The sequence below is a fragment of the Calonectris borealis genome, chromosome 7, assembly GCF_964195595.1.
Source record: "Calonectris borealis chromosome 7, bCalBor7.hap1.2, whole genome shotgun sequence".
Lineage (NCBI taxonomy): Eukaryota > Metazoa > Chordata > Aves > Procellariiformes > Procellariidae > Calonectris > Calonectris borealis.
The window spans coordinates 9,659,026-9,675,860 of record NC_134318.1 but is presented as its reverse complement, the minus strand read 5'-3'; the positions used below and the strand labels follow the sequence as shown (position 1 = coordinate 9,675,860).

At 42.0% G+C, this 16,835-nt stretch overlaps 1 protein-coding gene across 3 annotated transcripts in view; it reads left to right on the top strand.

Moving 5' to 3' along the window:
* Positions 1-1,182: 1,182 nt before the first annotated feature.
* Positions 1,183-16,835, top strand: part of REEP3 (receptor accessory protein 3) — a 41,686-nt gene continuing 26,033 nt past the window's right edge. The window contains exons 1-2 of one of the 3 annotated variants that reach the window (XM_075154252.1): positions 1,208-1,279; positions 1,686-1,851. Coding sequence is in view for 1 of the 3 variants with exons in the window: in XM_075154251.1 (XP_075010352.1) it covers positions 1,248-1,279 (32 nt within the window). In the remaining 2 variants the exon portion in view is untranslated. Of the gene's footprint in view, positions 1,280-1,685; positions 1,852-6,085; positions 6,205-16,835 lie in introns of those variants that run through there. The other 2 variants (XM_075154251.1, XM_075154253.1) reach the window with 2 other exon arrangements.

Below are 16,835 nucleotides of genomic sequence, written 5' to 3'. Positions count from 1 at the left end.
AGAGATGGATTGCAATGGATTAGCTAAGGTATTAGGGAGTATTCAGCTTCTCCTGCATGTCTCGACCTGCCAGACCATGAGCTTGTCAAGAATATCTGGACTGGGTCATGCTGTGGACCAACTTGCCCAGTGTCCTGCCTTGGGCAGCAGCTGATAACAAGGTGTCTAGGGACAGAACAAAGGTAACAGGGCACACAGGCACTAATCCTTCCCACACGTATCCTCCCGCCCTCCCGGTCGCTGAAGTTTCGGATCAACTGCACGTAGCAGTCTGTGCGGCCCACGTAAGGACGTGTCCTTAGACAGCCTTTGGGACTGAGCGCTTGTAAACAAGCACTGAGGAGAAAGCTGTAGGAGCTGGCACCTTCCCGCGGCGGTTCAGACGGGTGCTGGAGCCCTGTGGAGCCAGCTGGCTTCACGGCTCTGCTCTGAAGGGAGGGCTTCAGCCCGTGTGAGCCGGGTGAAGTACTGCGCCCGCATCTAACCCCTCCAGCGTGCACAAGTGGCTTGGCACACTCTGTCCCACAGCAAGCGAGCAACCTCCGGGTCAGCAAGGCCAACGTTAGGTGACTTGAATGTGTGAAACAGATGTTTTGATGGGTCCTACAGCAAATAGGATGTAAGCAAACGGGGAACACAAGGCAAAATCGCGGGCAAGGGGCAAGCATCCCAACCCGCCTTTCTCGCCAGTCAGTCACCGCGCTTCGAGGGGAAGAGATGAGGAGGGGAGAAAGGGTGCCCGACTGCGTTCTTCATTAATTGCACCCGCTCCTCTCTCCTTCGTGCACCGGCCCGACGGGTGCTGTGCAAAGGCTGCCTTCACGCGTCAGTCTGAAAACGGCAGACCGCTGCGGGACGGCGGAGGAGGAACCCCGCCGCGCAGGCAGGGGCAGCCGGCTGCCGCGCTGGGCTGAGGGAAGAGAAGGCGCGGCCCCCACCTTACGGCGGGGCGCTGCCTGCAGCGCGCCCCCGGGAGAGCCCCGCCGGCACTGGCAGCCTGTGGAGGGAGGGAGGGAGCGGCGGGGCCCGCCTGGCTCCTGAGGGAGCGCGGCAAACCAACCGCCCCTGCTTTCCTCTCTGGCCGCCGGGCGGGGACCGGACCCGCCCCGCGCCACGCCCCGCCCGGGCCCGCGGGGCCGCCAGGGCGCATGCGCGCAGCTGCCGAGCCAATGGGGCGGGTGGGGGCGTGGCCGCGGCCATTCGGGCCCGGCTGGCTGAGGGGACGGGGCGCCGCTGCGGCCGCCGCGATGGTGTCCTGGATGATTTCGCGGGCCGTTGTGTAAGTGTCGGGCTGGGGGCGGCGGGCGGCACGTCGCCAGTGGCGCGGGCGGTCCCGGGGCTTCCCCCGGCGGGGCTGGGCCGGGGGCGGTGGGAGGGAGGCGGCACTCCTTTCCTCCTTCCCCCCGTCCCCCCGTTCCCCTCAGCTGGGTGCCCGTGCGCCCGTTGGGCCGCGGGCGGCTAGGCGGCCGACCTCGCCGCCCCGGCGCGGCACGGCACGGCCTCGCAGTTCCTGTCGCAGGTGGGGTGGAGGGCGGCTTCCTCCGGTGCGGCGGGGGCCGCGTCGTGCGGGGCCGGCTGGGCTGCCGGGGCGGTGAGGGGGGCGGGTGCCTGGGCCGAGGTGCCGCGGTGCTGCATCAACCGACGGGTTAGAAGTGCTGTGTTAAAACAAACCATTCCACTTTTAGGAATTTAATCACTTGAGAGCTCTTTCCCCCCCTTGAAAGGAGCGAGGTAGCGGGAGCTGCGGTCCTGCCCAAGAGTGACGCTTGCCTGGCAGCGGTTGAGCTGTCTGGCACCTCAGAGGGTCGTTGTGCTCCCAGAACCAACCGCAAAACCAGCACCAGGCTCCTGGTGAGCGCAGGTTGTCTCTCCTGCTCCCGCCGTGCGTCTCCCACTGTAAGCGTGTGTTTCCTAGGGCTGTAGAGCCAAGAAGCTCAGGCCACTGATGCCTGTCACACATAAATTGTGAGCGTTGCTTGTAAATTGATCCAAATTAACCTATTAAATCTGTTTGGTAACTGTTTTCCTTTTTAACTTGTGGCAGAGCTGAAAGGGCTAGGAGAACGCTTGGGAGTGTGAAATGGGGGTCTGTGGTGAGTATAGGTTATCAGCTGATGAAGAGATAGACTGGCAATGTTATTGTGTACTGGTCTTTGTAAAATTTAGTTTTTGTTAACCAAACGGGCAAGCTTTCTTAGGTGAAAAGTATCATCTCACATGTTGTCCAAGTTCTGTTTGAGAAAGAGTAAACTCCAGTGCAACCTCTGGTCGTCTTCTTAGGTATTGTACTGTTCCTTCATGAAACTAATGGGTTATTTTGCTCATTTGAGTAATATTCCCTAATAAATGTTGAGTAATATTTCAGCAACTGAGTCTTCCTTATGCTCCTTGCTGAGTAGCTCTGTGACTGTGGGGGCCCCAGTGCTTGTTGAGTCGCTTGAGCTGAGATTTGCTGTGTGTGAATTTTGCCAGGCAAATGAAGTGAATCTGCTCACAAAGCAGTCCAACAAACATCTGAATTAGTGCAAAGTTTGTGGCAGGAGTGTATGACCCAAAGCAGGGCGTAATAGGATTTCCCTGTTTTGTGGGTGACAAACATCTTCCTTAAGCTGTCTGGTGGAATTTCATCTGAAAACTTTATTTGTTGTCAGGAAGCCATTTCATACGGCCACATACATTTTCTGCTGCAATCTAGTCACCTAGATAAGTAGCAGTCCTTCTCCCTCTCCCTGCCCTCCCTGGGACTTGTCAGATAATTGAAACTTGCAAAGTAGAGCATCGTGTTCCAGGATTGGCAAAGGATGACATTGGTTTGGAAGAGAGAGGCTGTTGTGGCAAGAATTGCTGTTCGTGCACTTTGTCAATGTGGTCTTCCCATGGGCAATACGCACTAGAGGCAAGAGGCATACGTATTTTCTGTACATCAAATGTAGCTGCTGAACCTGTTTCTACTTTGTTACCTAAAAGCACCAACCATAAAATTTTTATTTTAACAACTTAGACTGCGTTGGTTGTAAGGGTAATACCAGCGATGTTGAGCACCTCAGTTTCTAATGACCAGATTCTTGTGAAGTTAGTTGTTTTTTCCCTGAAATGAATTGCTAAGGGTTGTATTTGCATTTTGAGGATTAAGTCCTTTATGGGCCTAACCAATAGCACAGGGAATGAAGAGAATAGCTACTGCTATCCACAGATTTATTGCAAGAGGCAATAAAGGACAATGTATTGTGCAGTTCTGTGTAGTTTGGTTTTCTGGTTGCCATCGGTCACTCATTTGTATGCCCTAATTATTTTTGCTAAAAAGGGAGTCCTTAGTATTATTTATAAATCCTCTCTACCTTCTTGTGTCCTTGTTTCCTAGCTGTGGGACTTAACTAGTTTGCCAGTGTTCAGCTTCCCAGGAAGGGGAAAGTGTTCAATGAGAACTTGGACAGCTTTGAGACTATTGTTTAACTTTAATAGAGCAAAATTCATGTGGAAAAGGAAGGTGGGAAGTAGCACAGAAGTAGATGTGGTGTGACCTAAGAGGCCTTAATTTCAATGGTCTTGAGACTGTCTCCTTGTTCTCCTTTCTCGGTGTCCATTATGCTATCTTCCTCTATTTGATCTGTTTTCCTTCCTGGTCTCTTTCCAGACATACCTGTTCCAGCGGCTTTGTTTCTCTGACTTGTGTGTCAGGAGTTCAGAAGGCATGTACTACCTTTTCCTTAAGCACCATAAGAGAGGTGGAAATATTTTTAACCACTACGTAGCTGCTAAGACCTGAGGTGCTCTCTTACTTATGTAGTGTTTTAATTTTGGTGTGGTGACTTTCTGTTGTATGTGAGAGCTATGGATATCCTACGCTGTCCATAGCAAGTCCAAGAAGCCCTGTTGTTGTGTGTGGGCAGCCATCAGGAATACTGGTTGTCTTGACTGGTGATGGGAAGGAGCAGCAGTTGTTTTGGCTGCAGCAGAGCTCTCCTCTCCTGACTGACCTACTATTTTTCAGGGCCAAAAGAGCAGCAAAATATGAATTTGTAGGTGTGTCACAGTGCCCTCTGCTGACTTTTGACGTGGAGGACTTGTTCTGACATGCACGTCCCAGGCAAATTGACTTCTAATTCAGTTTGAGAGTTTGCAATTTGGGGTTAATCAACTCCACTAAAATAGTTTGGTTAAAGCTTTAAGGAACTAGGGAATGGAGTTAGTAGAGAATTAAAATTTTTAACTGCATGTGAATTGTGTTGAAGAGTCACGCACAGGAAACAGGGAGTGGTTCAAATTCACTGCTCCACATAATAATCTTTGGCAAAACTACATTTTAATGAAATCTTTTCCCTTTGCTCTGTAAATGCCATTATACTTAGGCATCTAAACATGTGAAATATCTTGTACTAATTGCATGTCTTCTCCTTTCTGTCAAGTAGCAGAAGACTTGAAGCACATAATTAAAATGTCTTTTCATTTTAAAGTTTTGTGTCTATGGGGTGCTGCTGTAGTAAGTATAGGTCATTATTAATTCTAAAACACACTGGCTATTGCAACAGTTTTCAGAATGATTACTGCAGGGTTTTTCCTTTTTTCACTTCCAAAACCAACAAGAAGATAGTAATTTCTTTCAGAGTCTCAGAAAACTTCTCAAAGTGGTACACCTTGTCAAGTTCTTAGTCTTTAATGGTGGGAATAGCTTTTTAAATTTGTGGCTGCCCATCTTGTTAACCTCTAATAGAGCCTGTGCTTGACTTCTAGTCTGCTTTAATTGCTCATTCTTCTCATTTGTAAGGTCTGAGCAATTGTGTACACATCAGTTGCTGAGACAGTATTTAATAGTAAACATGCTGAGTACTTGTCAGTCACAGCCTGGTATGGATGAGATCAGACTATCCTCTTGTGCCAAGCAAAGATGTGAAGCATCCTAAATACAAAGTAGATGGCCATTTTTTTCTTGCAATCTGTTAAAGCAGGCTGTCTGCTGTAATCTGTTAACTTTTTTCCCCTCCTCACTTAAAAATGAAAGTTCCCCCATCTGTGTTGCTTTGCAACACTCTCTCTACCCTCATGTTTAAGTACATGTTTTGTTTTCAGTAAAGTTGGTCAGCAGTCATGACTGTTGGAAGGGAGAGTTGTAGTGGTCGACAAGGGGATGTATTTGTCCTGGGTACTAGTAGTTACTTTTCTGTCTGCTTGTACTTATAATGCCCACCCTCCCCAGCCCCATTTTAGAGCCTTGCAAGGAGCAAAAGATGTACAAGTAAAAGATTCAGCAAGTGTTTGTTGGTTCTAATATTAGATTATAACTGTAACTACATTAAGCTGGACACTCTGTTTGGGGCACACAAGGAGGTGACCTGAAGGTAGGTAGTAGTATTAGTCTCTTTTAGCTTCTGCTACTTTAAAGATTGGAGCTGTTTCTTTCATGGTAGCTTCCAAGGCATTATCTTACTTTACTTTTAGTACTTTTGTTGTTCGACATTTTCAGACATCCAGCTGCCCCTAGAATTGCTAGACATCTGAGAATGGGTGGCCGAAGCCAAAGCTTCTGTATTGATTGGACTGTTGTCAGGAATACTTGGTTTAGCGTGGTGGTGATGTTTTATGTAACTGCGTATGCTTTGTTTGTAAACCTGGATGGTGTCTTGCTCTTGGAATACAGATTTTTTTAATTAGAAGCAATAAGTACAAAAATATTTACCCTCTTGTTTGCTAATCAACATGCTGTCAAACATGTTGTCTTGAAACAACCATAATTCATCAGGTGGAATTAAGTAACGATACCACCACATGCTGTGTGGAAGGAATAGCTGTATACAGTCTAATCTTCAAGTCAGAAGGGCCATTTGTGGGACAGTTTCTTTGAATGTTTGTAGCTTGCTTTTCTCCTGGCAGGATGGTTCCAGCTGAAGTATAAAGGATGTTGAGTGCTGTTGGATGCTGAATGTCTTCCAGTATCCTTCCAGTTTAAAGGCCTATAAATTGCTGCTGCACCTGTGTGGAAAAAGGAGTTGCTCTCATAGTGTGAGTGACTGAGATGCAGAGATGTGCTGAAATGTCTGTCTCGCCACAGAACTGCAAAGGTTCAGTCACCATGTATCAGTTGTCTTTGGCACAGCATGCTATGCTTAAACAGATAGCGCTGGCCTGTTGCTGAGAGGGGCTATCCTGCCCTTCAGCCTCTCCTCATTCTCCACTTTCCATAGGGTCCAAATGTTGGGCGGCCACAGGGTAAGTCTGGTTGTTCTGTCAACCCAAATGAAAATTAGCATGCTTGAAAGAGGTTAATCTTTCGTTAGTTGCTACAAACTGCACCAGCTCATGCTGCAGTCGTGTAGTTGCTAGGTAAGTGCCGCGTTGAGAATGAAAAGTTGCAGGACAAAAACAGCACTGTTTTTGGCATCAGCATATTACCAGACTGGTTAAAGCGTGCTCTGAAACTACATTCTTCACTTGCACATTGCTGCTTATCCTTTCTTGTGGTGAAACTAGTTCCAGTAATAACGGTGCAGCTGTTCTAATCAAGCAAGGTGTCAGATTTTTTTAAAGGGTCTTAAATTTTATAGGTTGAAATCTGTAAGCATATGTAAGTCTCAGGGATTAAGTGTATTGTCTTGTCTGTGTGAAAGTTTAGAATAACTTACATAATTGAGCAGTGAAATCATCAGAGCACTTCTCTCCAATAGTTCAGCTTCTCAGTTAATCCTAATATGTACAGCAAAAAGTGTCTGCTCACTAAACTTGACTTGTAATAGCTATTCTGTAAGTTAGTGCAATGTAAAATGACTAGCTCTGACAATTTGTTATAAATAAGTGTCCCCACTGCCTGCCTGGCACACCTTTCCTTAAATCAATGTTTGCTACGCAGTCTAGCTGCTCTTTTCTCTCCCATGTTTATGGGATTGTGTAGATGCAGAGCATGTGTGGTCAGTGTTCACAGCCTATGGCAGGCGGGTGGAATAAAGCTTGCTCAAAACAGATGGAGCACAACTAGAGGCGTACTGTGGAGTCTGGCGTTCTTACTTAAAGATCTTGGCATGTACTCTCTTACAAAACGTGCTGAAATCCACGTCTGTGTCCTGTGCATTGTAGATAAAGAAATACCAAGAACTGCATGGTTTGGCACAAAAGGACCTTTCTAATTAAAACAAACCACCTCTACTCTTGCATGTTCCACAAACGAATGTCTGCTTCGACCGAGCATATTTCAGGCTCTTGAGCATTTCTGCAACCTAGATGGAACGGCTTGTCTTTTCTGGTTATTTTGCATGTAAAGCCAGCTCCTGACATGCTCATATAAGGCTGAAGAAGTTCCCAAGCCAAATTCTGGTATTAAAAAAAAAAAAAAAGTTGCTTTGGCTCAATACTTTTAATCCTTGATAAGAAATTATTAAAAAGTGTATGTAAAAACATGTGTGGCAAAACCCCCTGTTCTGGTGCTTCATGTGTAAAAAAGCTTTCTCTAAGCTTTTTTGATCCTTTTTATTCTGGTTTTGAAATTTTGGAATTTCAAAACCTGTACTACTATGTGACAGTGTTAGGTTTTTAGAGAAGAAAATATTACAGCTGAAAACAATACGATCTCTCTGTTGTGAATCTTTCAAATTTTAAAGATCTGCCAAACTAGATTGTTACAATTTACTACTGGACAAATGAGGTGTATAGAGTCCAGGTAGGAAAGATTATTGCAGGTTTTTTGCTGACCAGTCTGACTTGAAACATGACTGGCCTCAGTGGCACTGAATAACCAATCTGATCAGACGCTTTTGGACATGGGAAATAAAGCACCCCATAGTGGCTAACTCTGTATTGAGCCTTTTGTCAGCTATCGCTGTTACTTTCCAGTTCAGTTTATCACTGACAAAATAATAGGGCATTACTTCTGTTTCTGTTGTGTTTTATAGCTAGTCTGCAAGCATCGACATGGAAGTGGGCTTAACCCTGTGTTTATCGTCTTTGAAATATTGCTCACATATACTGAAGACAGTTGGAACTTGCATTTGTTATTGAAAACTAAGTGCGATTTCTTTCAAAAGCCTTTAACCCAGCGTTTAAAAGCAAGGATTCACAAAGCAGAATTTTTCCTGAAGTAAGAAGTCTGACGTAATGCTTTACTTTCTTCTGCTAATAAAGCTGTTGGAACTTGCAGTGCTCGAAGGGGAAAGTCAGAAAACAGTTTGTGCTTGTGCCTTCCTACCACTGTCTGGTTTTGTTATTTCCTCCCCCCACCCCGTTTTGTAACTCATTGATCAAAACCATGGAAAGGAGAGTGAGGAAAATGATCACCAGCTTAGAGATATGTTTATTAGTTTTGATATGTTACCTTAACTGTAACAGTAATGTTACCTTAAACTGTAATGTAAAAAAAAAAAGTTAATTCTTTGGCTTTGTTTATTATTCACTTTTGTCTGCTCATCTTTTTTCCCAGACTAGGACTTTGTCCTAGTTAAAAAAGCATGCCTAGTGTTACTCAGTTGAAGTGTATTTGCTATTGCGCTGTTGTAGAAGCCAGAGAAGAAACTGACCTACTCACATTTTTCAGCAGCGAACAGCTTAAAATTTACTTGAAAGACAATATACCCACAGAAACATAAAATACATGTTTTAAATGACTGCTTTAGCAGTCATTAGTTTGCCATAGATGCAATATAAGCAGTGTTGGTTTTACTATTCTACATATAGAACTTTGAGTGGTAGCTTTTCTTGAATAAAAGTTAACCTTGAATGCTTGAGACAAAATGGAAGTTACATTTCTATGAAGACGATAATGTGAATCAGGCAAATTACCTTTCATTTGCATTTGGCAAATGATGTTTCTGAAAAGGCACACTTACATTCCCTCTGTATCTTCTGGTTTCTTAGCTTGTTTGCGTATTACCAGTCAAGCATATTTGTGTTAACAGAATTCTTCTCTCAAAAATGAACCTTTGGTTAATTAGCATACTGTGCATTATCTGTTTTTAAGAACAAAACCTACCTCTCAAACTACTTTATTAATGCATGAGTCTCTAAAGAAAAAACAATAAATGATTGGGGTTCAGAAGGGAGGAAATGAAGGTATCTTTTAGCATGGTATTTTTGACATTAAGGTTAGGTTACTAATACAACTGCATGAATAAGTTTGGTAGAGATTCTGCATGTTGTCAGTTCTTGACTTGGTGTCTAACAGCGTATTCAGAGAGTTCTCGAAGTACCAGTTATAATTGAGGAAACACGTATAGTTTGGAACGACAAGTCCAGATGTTATTTCATCAGCATCTGCCAAATAGAAATTTCATAGAAGAAGCCTTTTCCTGTGTACAATGGGGAAGTTTATTTTTTTAATGCTCTAAGAGGCTTCAGAAATACTTTTCTGTGTCATAAGATTAACAGAATTGGTTGGAAATCGGGGACCTTAAGGCAAAAATTGAGATGTAAATAACTTCTGATGATCAAAAGCAAAAGACGCAGCTGTCTGGGGAAGAGATAAGACAGGCTAATTTTTACTTCAAGAGTTGATATTGTATGGTTGCACTTTTTTCTTTACTCAAATTCTTGTCTTTTTGTAGCATTTTCTTGGGAGAGGCAGGACCTTGAGGCTGGTCTGCAACAACACGCTTAGGTTGTAGGATGTGTAAGGATTAAGTAGAAGCTTTCTGGGCCTTTGGGTTATGAACTTCACTTTTCTCTCTAAAACCAGCCAGCCAGATTAATATTCCACATAGTGTGGCCTGTAGCAGTATTGGACACTTTTTTTTTCATAAAAAAAAATGCAACCCATGTGATGAATGTATGGTTACAGTGTGGTTTGTCTTTCACTTACAAATGGCTCAAAAATAAAATAACGTTTTTCTTGGAACAAGCAGAAGCAATTCTTGGTTGGGACCACTCCTATTTTAAATCTTAGTTTCCTATAGCCGGTTATTTTGATGTTGATGGTGCTCCAAAATGTTGAGAGAAGATACTCAGAGCAGCAAGCAATGGCATGATTGTGGATTTTGTCTTGTGAGATTTTCCAAAGTCTCTAGCAGACCAATGTGAAGTGAAAAAGCAAAGTTGACAAGGTAAAAATCCAGCTGGAAATCTGTTTTTTTGTTAACTGTATGGCATTCTGAGGTATTAGAGGGTGTCCAGACTGTAAGTGATGGCCGAGGCCAGGAAGGGGAAACTCCAGTGCAGTGGCTAGCTTTAAAGCCGCTTTGCAAAGCTGAAGAAAGCTTTAGATTCCAAAAATGGTTGAGAATGAGCATGACTTTATAGTCTTAACTTGAGAGAATATAAACTGTTTTTCCTCTAATATTGAAAATAATATTAGAAGTACTAGATTACTGAACTTCCATAGTTCGAGTGTTGGGTATGTCAGGTCACTTTTTGCTTATGCAGCTGCTGAGACAATAGAGAAAATATGCTTGAACACTTTATTAAAAAGAATTTCTCCCCATCTCATGCAGTTGAGACTTGGATGTCTGTATTGTGCAATTATGCACGGGCTTCCCATCATGACTTCCATAGCTTTTGGTTGAAGATAGTATAACTTAGGGTAAATATGCCCAATTTAGCACTAACAAAGAAAAAGCTGGCCTTGGATCCTTTCAGACAACCACAATTTTTTTTCCCATCACTGAAAGAGATTACTGCCACTTAAAATACTGAGTTACCTTGCTTTGGGACTTAAATACATTAATGAGTGAGGCTACTTTAAACATTAAGTACAGTTGCTGTAACGAGAATGTATTTTGTTGGGGTTTTCTGGGTTTTATTCTGGAGATGTGGTGTTCATGTATTTTTGACAGCATTTGTTTTAGTTTGTTTCTATCAACTGCAGAATGAGTGAGGCTACTTTAAACATTAAGTACAGTTGCTGTAACGAGAATGTATTTTGTTGGGGTTTTCTGGGTTTTATTCTGGAGATGTGGTGTTCATGTATTTTTGACAGCATTTGTTTTAGTTTGTTTCTATCAACTGCAGAACTTCTGTCACTTAATTAGTATTGCTGTTCTTCAGCTATGCTATCTTACTGCTTCTGTTCCAATTTTGTACTGGATAAAAGATCATCTTCATCTGCAAATCTGATTCTTACCTGGTCATTTCACCAAGATTGGGATCTTTGAGATCTCAAGAGCTGAAGCTTTAAGACTGTTAAACGTGTTTAAAAATGTGCAGGAGTTGGCAGTACTGAGATGATAGTATTTGCATTCTTTTATGCTAGCTTTGGCTTATCCATCTGTCTTTGCTTGCTTCAGAATTTACTGTGGCACGGAGCAGAGAAACCTTTGAAAAGAAGTGGCCACTGCCTTTACATGAATTAGCTGAAGTTATTATAATGAACAATTTTTCAGTGTGCCAGTTAGATTAAAATGGAAGGTGTTTACAAGGTCTCTCCTGGATTCTTCTAGAGTATCCTTGATATGAAGGACTTCATATTCTTATACAGAAATTAAGACCTAATTAAAAAATTGTAGGAGCTTCCAAAATTATTTTGAATACACTAGACACAAAGCTAAGAGTAGTAAGTAGGTGAATAAGAGAGCTGGTAATTTTTTACTTCAATCTCTCAAAGCCAAGAAACTAAGTATCAAATGCGTATGTTTGATATGCGTTTAATAAACCTCATGACAAAATTAAACACCTCATTCTTGAATTTGTAATGTTCATGATAATCTTGTTCAGCACTTCATCTGCATTAAATTAGTAATGTCTTTTAGGAGCTCATCAGAAGTATCCTAAATTGAGAGGATCACATTGCTCATGAAAAATGTATGTGTAGGTTGTAGTACCTCCGAAAGTAGGAAGTGTAAAGAACTTTTTCAAAAACAAGGAAGCTCATAAATGTGTTTCTCTGTGAATCGCCTTTATTATGTAAACTCTTGTAAAGCATAATCACCTAAAATAGAGTTTATGCTGTGTGACAGTTTCTTTGAACATCCATGTAGGTATCAGCTTTCATCTTTAAACTTAAAAAATATTGTGGTATTAATTGTGTTCTTGCTCACCTGCTCCATAGAGTAAGCTTATTCATGCATGTACTAAATAAAAATAGAAAATACCTGCTGAAAACTGGAGTTGGTTTGACCTTTTTTAAAAAAAAAAGAAAAATAACAAATTAGTCAATTGGTCTCTTCTGACATCTTTAATCCGCTGTCCGTCCTTGCTGATCATTAAAAGAAAAGCACAGTTCAGTTCTTTTTCTTTGAACAAAGTCATGCCAGGTTCTCTTAAGAGCTGTGTGAGAAGTAGATGCAGTCATTCCTAATTGTTGGCTAGTTCTCAGTGTTCAGTTGTGCTCCTGCCTGAAGCCACAGGTGGCTGCTGTGAGGCCACAAATACTGTGCTTCCAGTGGTAAACAGTCATAGCAACGGTGAAATCAGGGACTAGTTAAGGTAGATTTGAACGAAGATAACTTATTTGAGGTTTAAGTAAATGTGAGCAGCTTTGGAAATTAATAATTCTCCAGCAGGGGTGAAATTCTGCTATTGAGCTTGAGGCAAGAGCTTGGTGAAAGATTTAAGTTCTCAAATAAGGGTTACTCTGTATTGAAGACCTTCAGTATTTGCTCTTTATCACGTGGAAGCATTATAGATGCATCTTGTTTCAGTTCCTTGGTGTGGGTGCTTGGAAGTTATGAGCTCAGCTGCTGACTGTTCAGCACACGTGGTTGAGCTTCGTAAGACTGTAAACAGGAAATAGTACAGGGGTAGGCAGGACGCTGTTACAGTAGTGGCCAAACATGTATGTTAAAATAAAGCGATGAATAGGTAGGCATGCAGAGAAGTGACTAAGTTTTATAACAATTTCTATTCCTCCTACGTTTTCTATTTTGCTTTCCAGTACTAGCTTTTTGGAATTTTCTGTACTACTGGGTTTGTTGGGCCTTTTGACTGTATGTTTTGAATAGGATTTGAGAGCTGGTTGGTTTTGTTTGTTTGTTTTTTTTTTAATGACATGGTGATGGTATCTCCAGCCTTATACCCTTCTGTTAAAATATGCCTCAGCTATCCAGCAGCACAAGAAAAGTTGGTCAGTCTTGGACATACTGTCTCCAGACATAGGCATAGATTCTTCTAGCGAGATTGGTATGCAATAGCTTCTCCCCAAGTACTTCCTCACTGTATGCGATCTATACGTGAACAAGAGGTGAGTTGTTTCACAGGGTTCGTGTACCAGTAATGCCGTTCTCAACTCTGAGAAGAGAGTGATTGGGAGAGCTGTGTTGTCAGAGCACTCATGCAGCTTGTCCATGTCAAAGACAGTTTCCAGGCTGAACTGTGAGAGAGGATAGCCTGGATTTTGCTTCGGGAGTTGTTTTTAGCAGTACCTTGTTCCAGACTGCCACAGGCCCCTGAGAGAGGGCTGTTAAGACACATGCAGTAGGTTTGTTGCTGGGAGAGTGGGACTCAAGGGACTTGTGTTTGGAGTATGTTGCTGGCTGACTGAACTAGCCTAATAGGCTGCAAGCCGTAGGTAGGCTGAGAGTTGGAAATCCAAGGTTAATTCTCACTGAAGGAGGCAGCACATCTAATGTGTGTTCAGGTATCAAGTTAATTGTTAATTAAGACTGCTCTCTGATCTTTATTGTGTTATGTAGGGTTTTGTAGTAGCAAGCAGAATGAGTAACAGGCAACCTAGAAAATGCTATGAAAGTTTCCAGTGCTTTCAACTCTTTTTAAGCATATGGAGAAGACAAATGGGAATTCTTAGGAGGATGCATTTATAGGTAAATTTTGCTTAAGGTAATGACAGGAAAGGAAAATCCTCATTTTGGACTTAAATTTCTCTGCAGAGAAAATGGGTTCAAGGTTTGAATGTTCTCTTGGCATCTAAATCTTGTTTTCTCTGGGAGAAACCTGGTGAGCCTATGCAAATAAGCAATCAATCTTATTGATGTATCTTGCCCCTAAGTATGTCAGTACTTCACAGATTCCAGTACAGAACATCCCGTACAGAAGGTATTCTTTACAATTTTTTTGGTGTGCTCTTTTTAGACTTCTTTCAAGGTTCAGGCAGGGCTGTTTCCTGTGTTGAGAGAACTTGAAGAGTATCTGGCAACAGGTTCCCTATTTTGGGGTAAGTCAATAAAGTAGTATTCCAAAAACACAAGCGGATAGGATACACGTAATGGAGCCTGGAGCTCTGCATTGGAAGAAAGGCTTAATTGTCTCTTATCAGACTGCTTGCAATTATTCTTAGGACTTATTTAATAAATGTTCCTGACATAGGAAAGTCCCACTTTCTAGTGGGATTGGTAGGGAGGCCACTTTTCCTCTTAAAATGTTAAGATGATTTTCAACTGCTTGAGTAATTGTATTACTTCTGGTTATGTTGTGCTTTGGAGAATTCTGGCTTCCTAAGCTGGAAGGTTAATAGCCTTCTTGCACTGCTCAAGAATGTGCTTTATTCAGATCTGTTAGTGCTTCTGGGTATGTTCTTTAACTGTTAAGACTTTTTTTTCTATAGCTTTGGGGGACAGTCTCTATATAAAGAATGCTGTGCAGATTTTAACAGATCTGTTTCTGATAGCATTCCTGCCTTTTGGTAACTGTAATCTGCTAAAGGAGTTGCTGAGTTTAAGGTTTGCTACTGTTAGTAGACATGTTCTTTTAATAGGATTTATGTGATTTCCCCTGCTCCTTGCCCAAGGTGGGGAATGGAAGAAAAAGTAGAGTAAATTTGGTGTGAGGTTCGGGAGCTTACCCTCATGCTCCCCTGTCCCTGTAACAGACTAGCATTTTGGTCCAAGTGTATTCTTTGTAATTACTTGAATACTTAGTCTTTTAATGTAGATTGTTATGGTTAGTGTTTTATATCTGAATGTTGTCCAGTAGTAAAATGTAACTAAATTCTGTCAGAGAGAAAGACTTTGTTTAGTGTAGTGCCTTTCAAAAACATTCAGGACAAAAATGCCTGGGTGAGCTTTTCTTTGTCCGGACATGTAAAAACCTAGGAGATAGCTGGCTTAGTCTAGAACTTGCTACCCAGTTGTAACCCTCAGGGGGTGTTGGCAGGCATGACTGAGGGTCTTGCTTTTTCTGTTTAATTGCAGCGTTGTTTTTTTTGCCCTGAATAGGATTCTTACAGATACTCCTTATGCCTTATTTTGAGCATGAGGGTATACCACACAGAGATGTGTAGCAGTTACAACTTAGTGCATAATTGATTAGCCTTGCCACTTTATAGCCAAAAAAAGGGAAAAATCCAAGCTGCTTGTCTTTTATGGAGTGGCTTACAAGTAGCATATATGAGTAGCATACAGTCTAAGCAAAAATGTTTATGCTTTTCCAGTGTGTGCTGATTGAAACCTCAGTGGACACATTGTAAAGGAGTATGGCCATATCTGCCTTTTTAAAGCCAAGAGCAGCCATCCAAAGGCTAGAGCATTGTTCTTCAGACTAGATTTCATTCTGCTATTTAGTTTCCATTAGCAAACTTCCCTTTCAAAAGAAATCTTGCTTAAGCTAAACTCGCTAACCGTAACACGGAATAGTAATTATAGTTCATATAGAAGCAAAGTAAAGCTAACAACATCGGACCTAGTTTCTGCATAGATATTGCAGTACAGATAAGGCTTTGATACCACACAGAGCTGGGAGTCCTCTATGTTACTTCTAGTATTTCCGTGATCTCTGACCGGCTCTTAGAAAAGCCTGTGTGTGTATATGACAGGAATGGAAGGTGCTCCTATCGTAAGCTGCAGGTAAAGACTATTATTGGGAAGGGGAACTGGGCATGGTCAGCAAAGTAAGGAAGTGTATCAGGTATTGATATTCGCTTTCATGGTTTTGTGGAGATGGGGAGGATTCTTTTATTCTCCCACCTGCCAAATACTGTCAAGTGATCCTTCGGGACGTAGGTGCATATTTCCACTGTACATGCACACATTATAAATGTCTGACTCTGTATCAGTCTGTGCCAAAATTGTCAATCTGTCAGTAGGTGGACAAATCGGTGTCACCTCTGTTATCAAACTTCTTAAGGAAAGGGAGCTTAGCAAATGGCATTGTCTCCAAAGTATCTCATACTGAACGAGTTTCCTGAATGGCTTTTACTATTAGGGAACACTCGTGGCCCTTGTCTTTCTGCATTTCAGAGGAACAAAAGAATAAAGTGCCTAACGCTATTCCTTGCTTCGGGCGATTCTCTGGCAGTGTGAACCGACTGAAGTCTTAAATGCACTGTTGGTTTAATGGCTTAGTGTTTTGGGAGTCTGGATGCAAGCAGTATTTTTCAGCGACTTAGTGGCTTTCATTTGTATTTTTAAAATTTTTTTTTTAAACCGTACTTTTAGAGTTGTTTACTATCCAGGTTAAATATGCTCAGTGCCACAGCAATGTGTGTACAGGTGACTGATTTTTTAGTTATCAGTCAGATGCAAACTCAGTTGCTTTGCTTCAGAAATGAGTTTTTCAAATAGTTGTGCACTTCAAAGCTATTTAAACCGTAAGACTGTAGATTATGTGATAATACAGGCAGCAGGTTATGTTTGTTTTAATACAGCTATATGGATACACAAATATATTGTTTTATTCAGGTTTCAAGGCTTTTTGATGCTTTTTTTTCTTTTCTTTTGATTTTAATCTCCTAGTATATTTGAGAAACGTTTGTCTTTAAATGAGCAAAATGTCCGTAGAGGAAGTGGCTGTACCAAAAAAGGAATGCTACATTAGTTGCTGAGTACAGCTGAAAAACTTAAATAGCTAGGCATACAACTGGCAGTAAAATCACATTCTAAGCAGGATTATCCATATATCTACTAGTAAAATAAAGTAAATGACATCACACTCGGCTGAAATCTGTTTCCATCTGTGGAAACTGGCTTTGTTTTCGTCTGCTACGTTAGTACAGTGTGCTGATACCCAGTGTGAAATACAAATCGCACTTTTAAAAA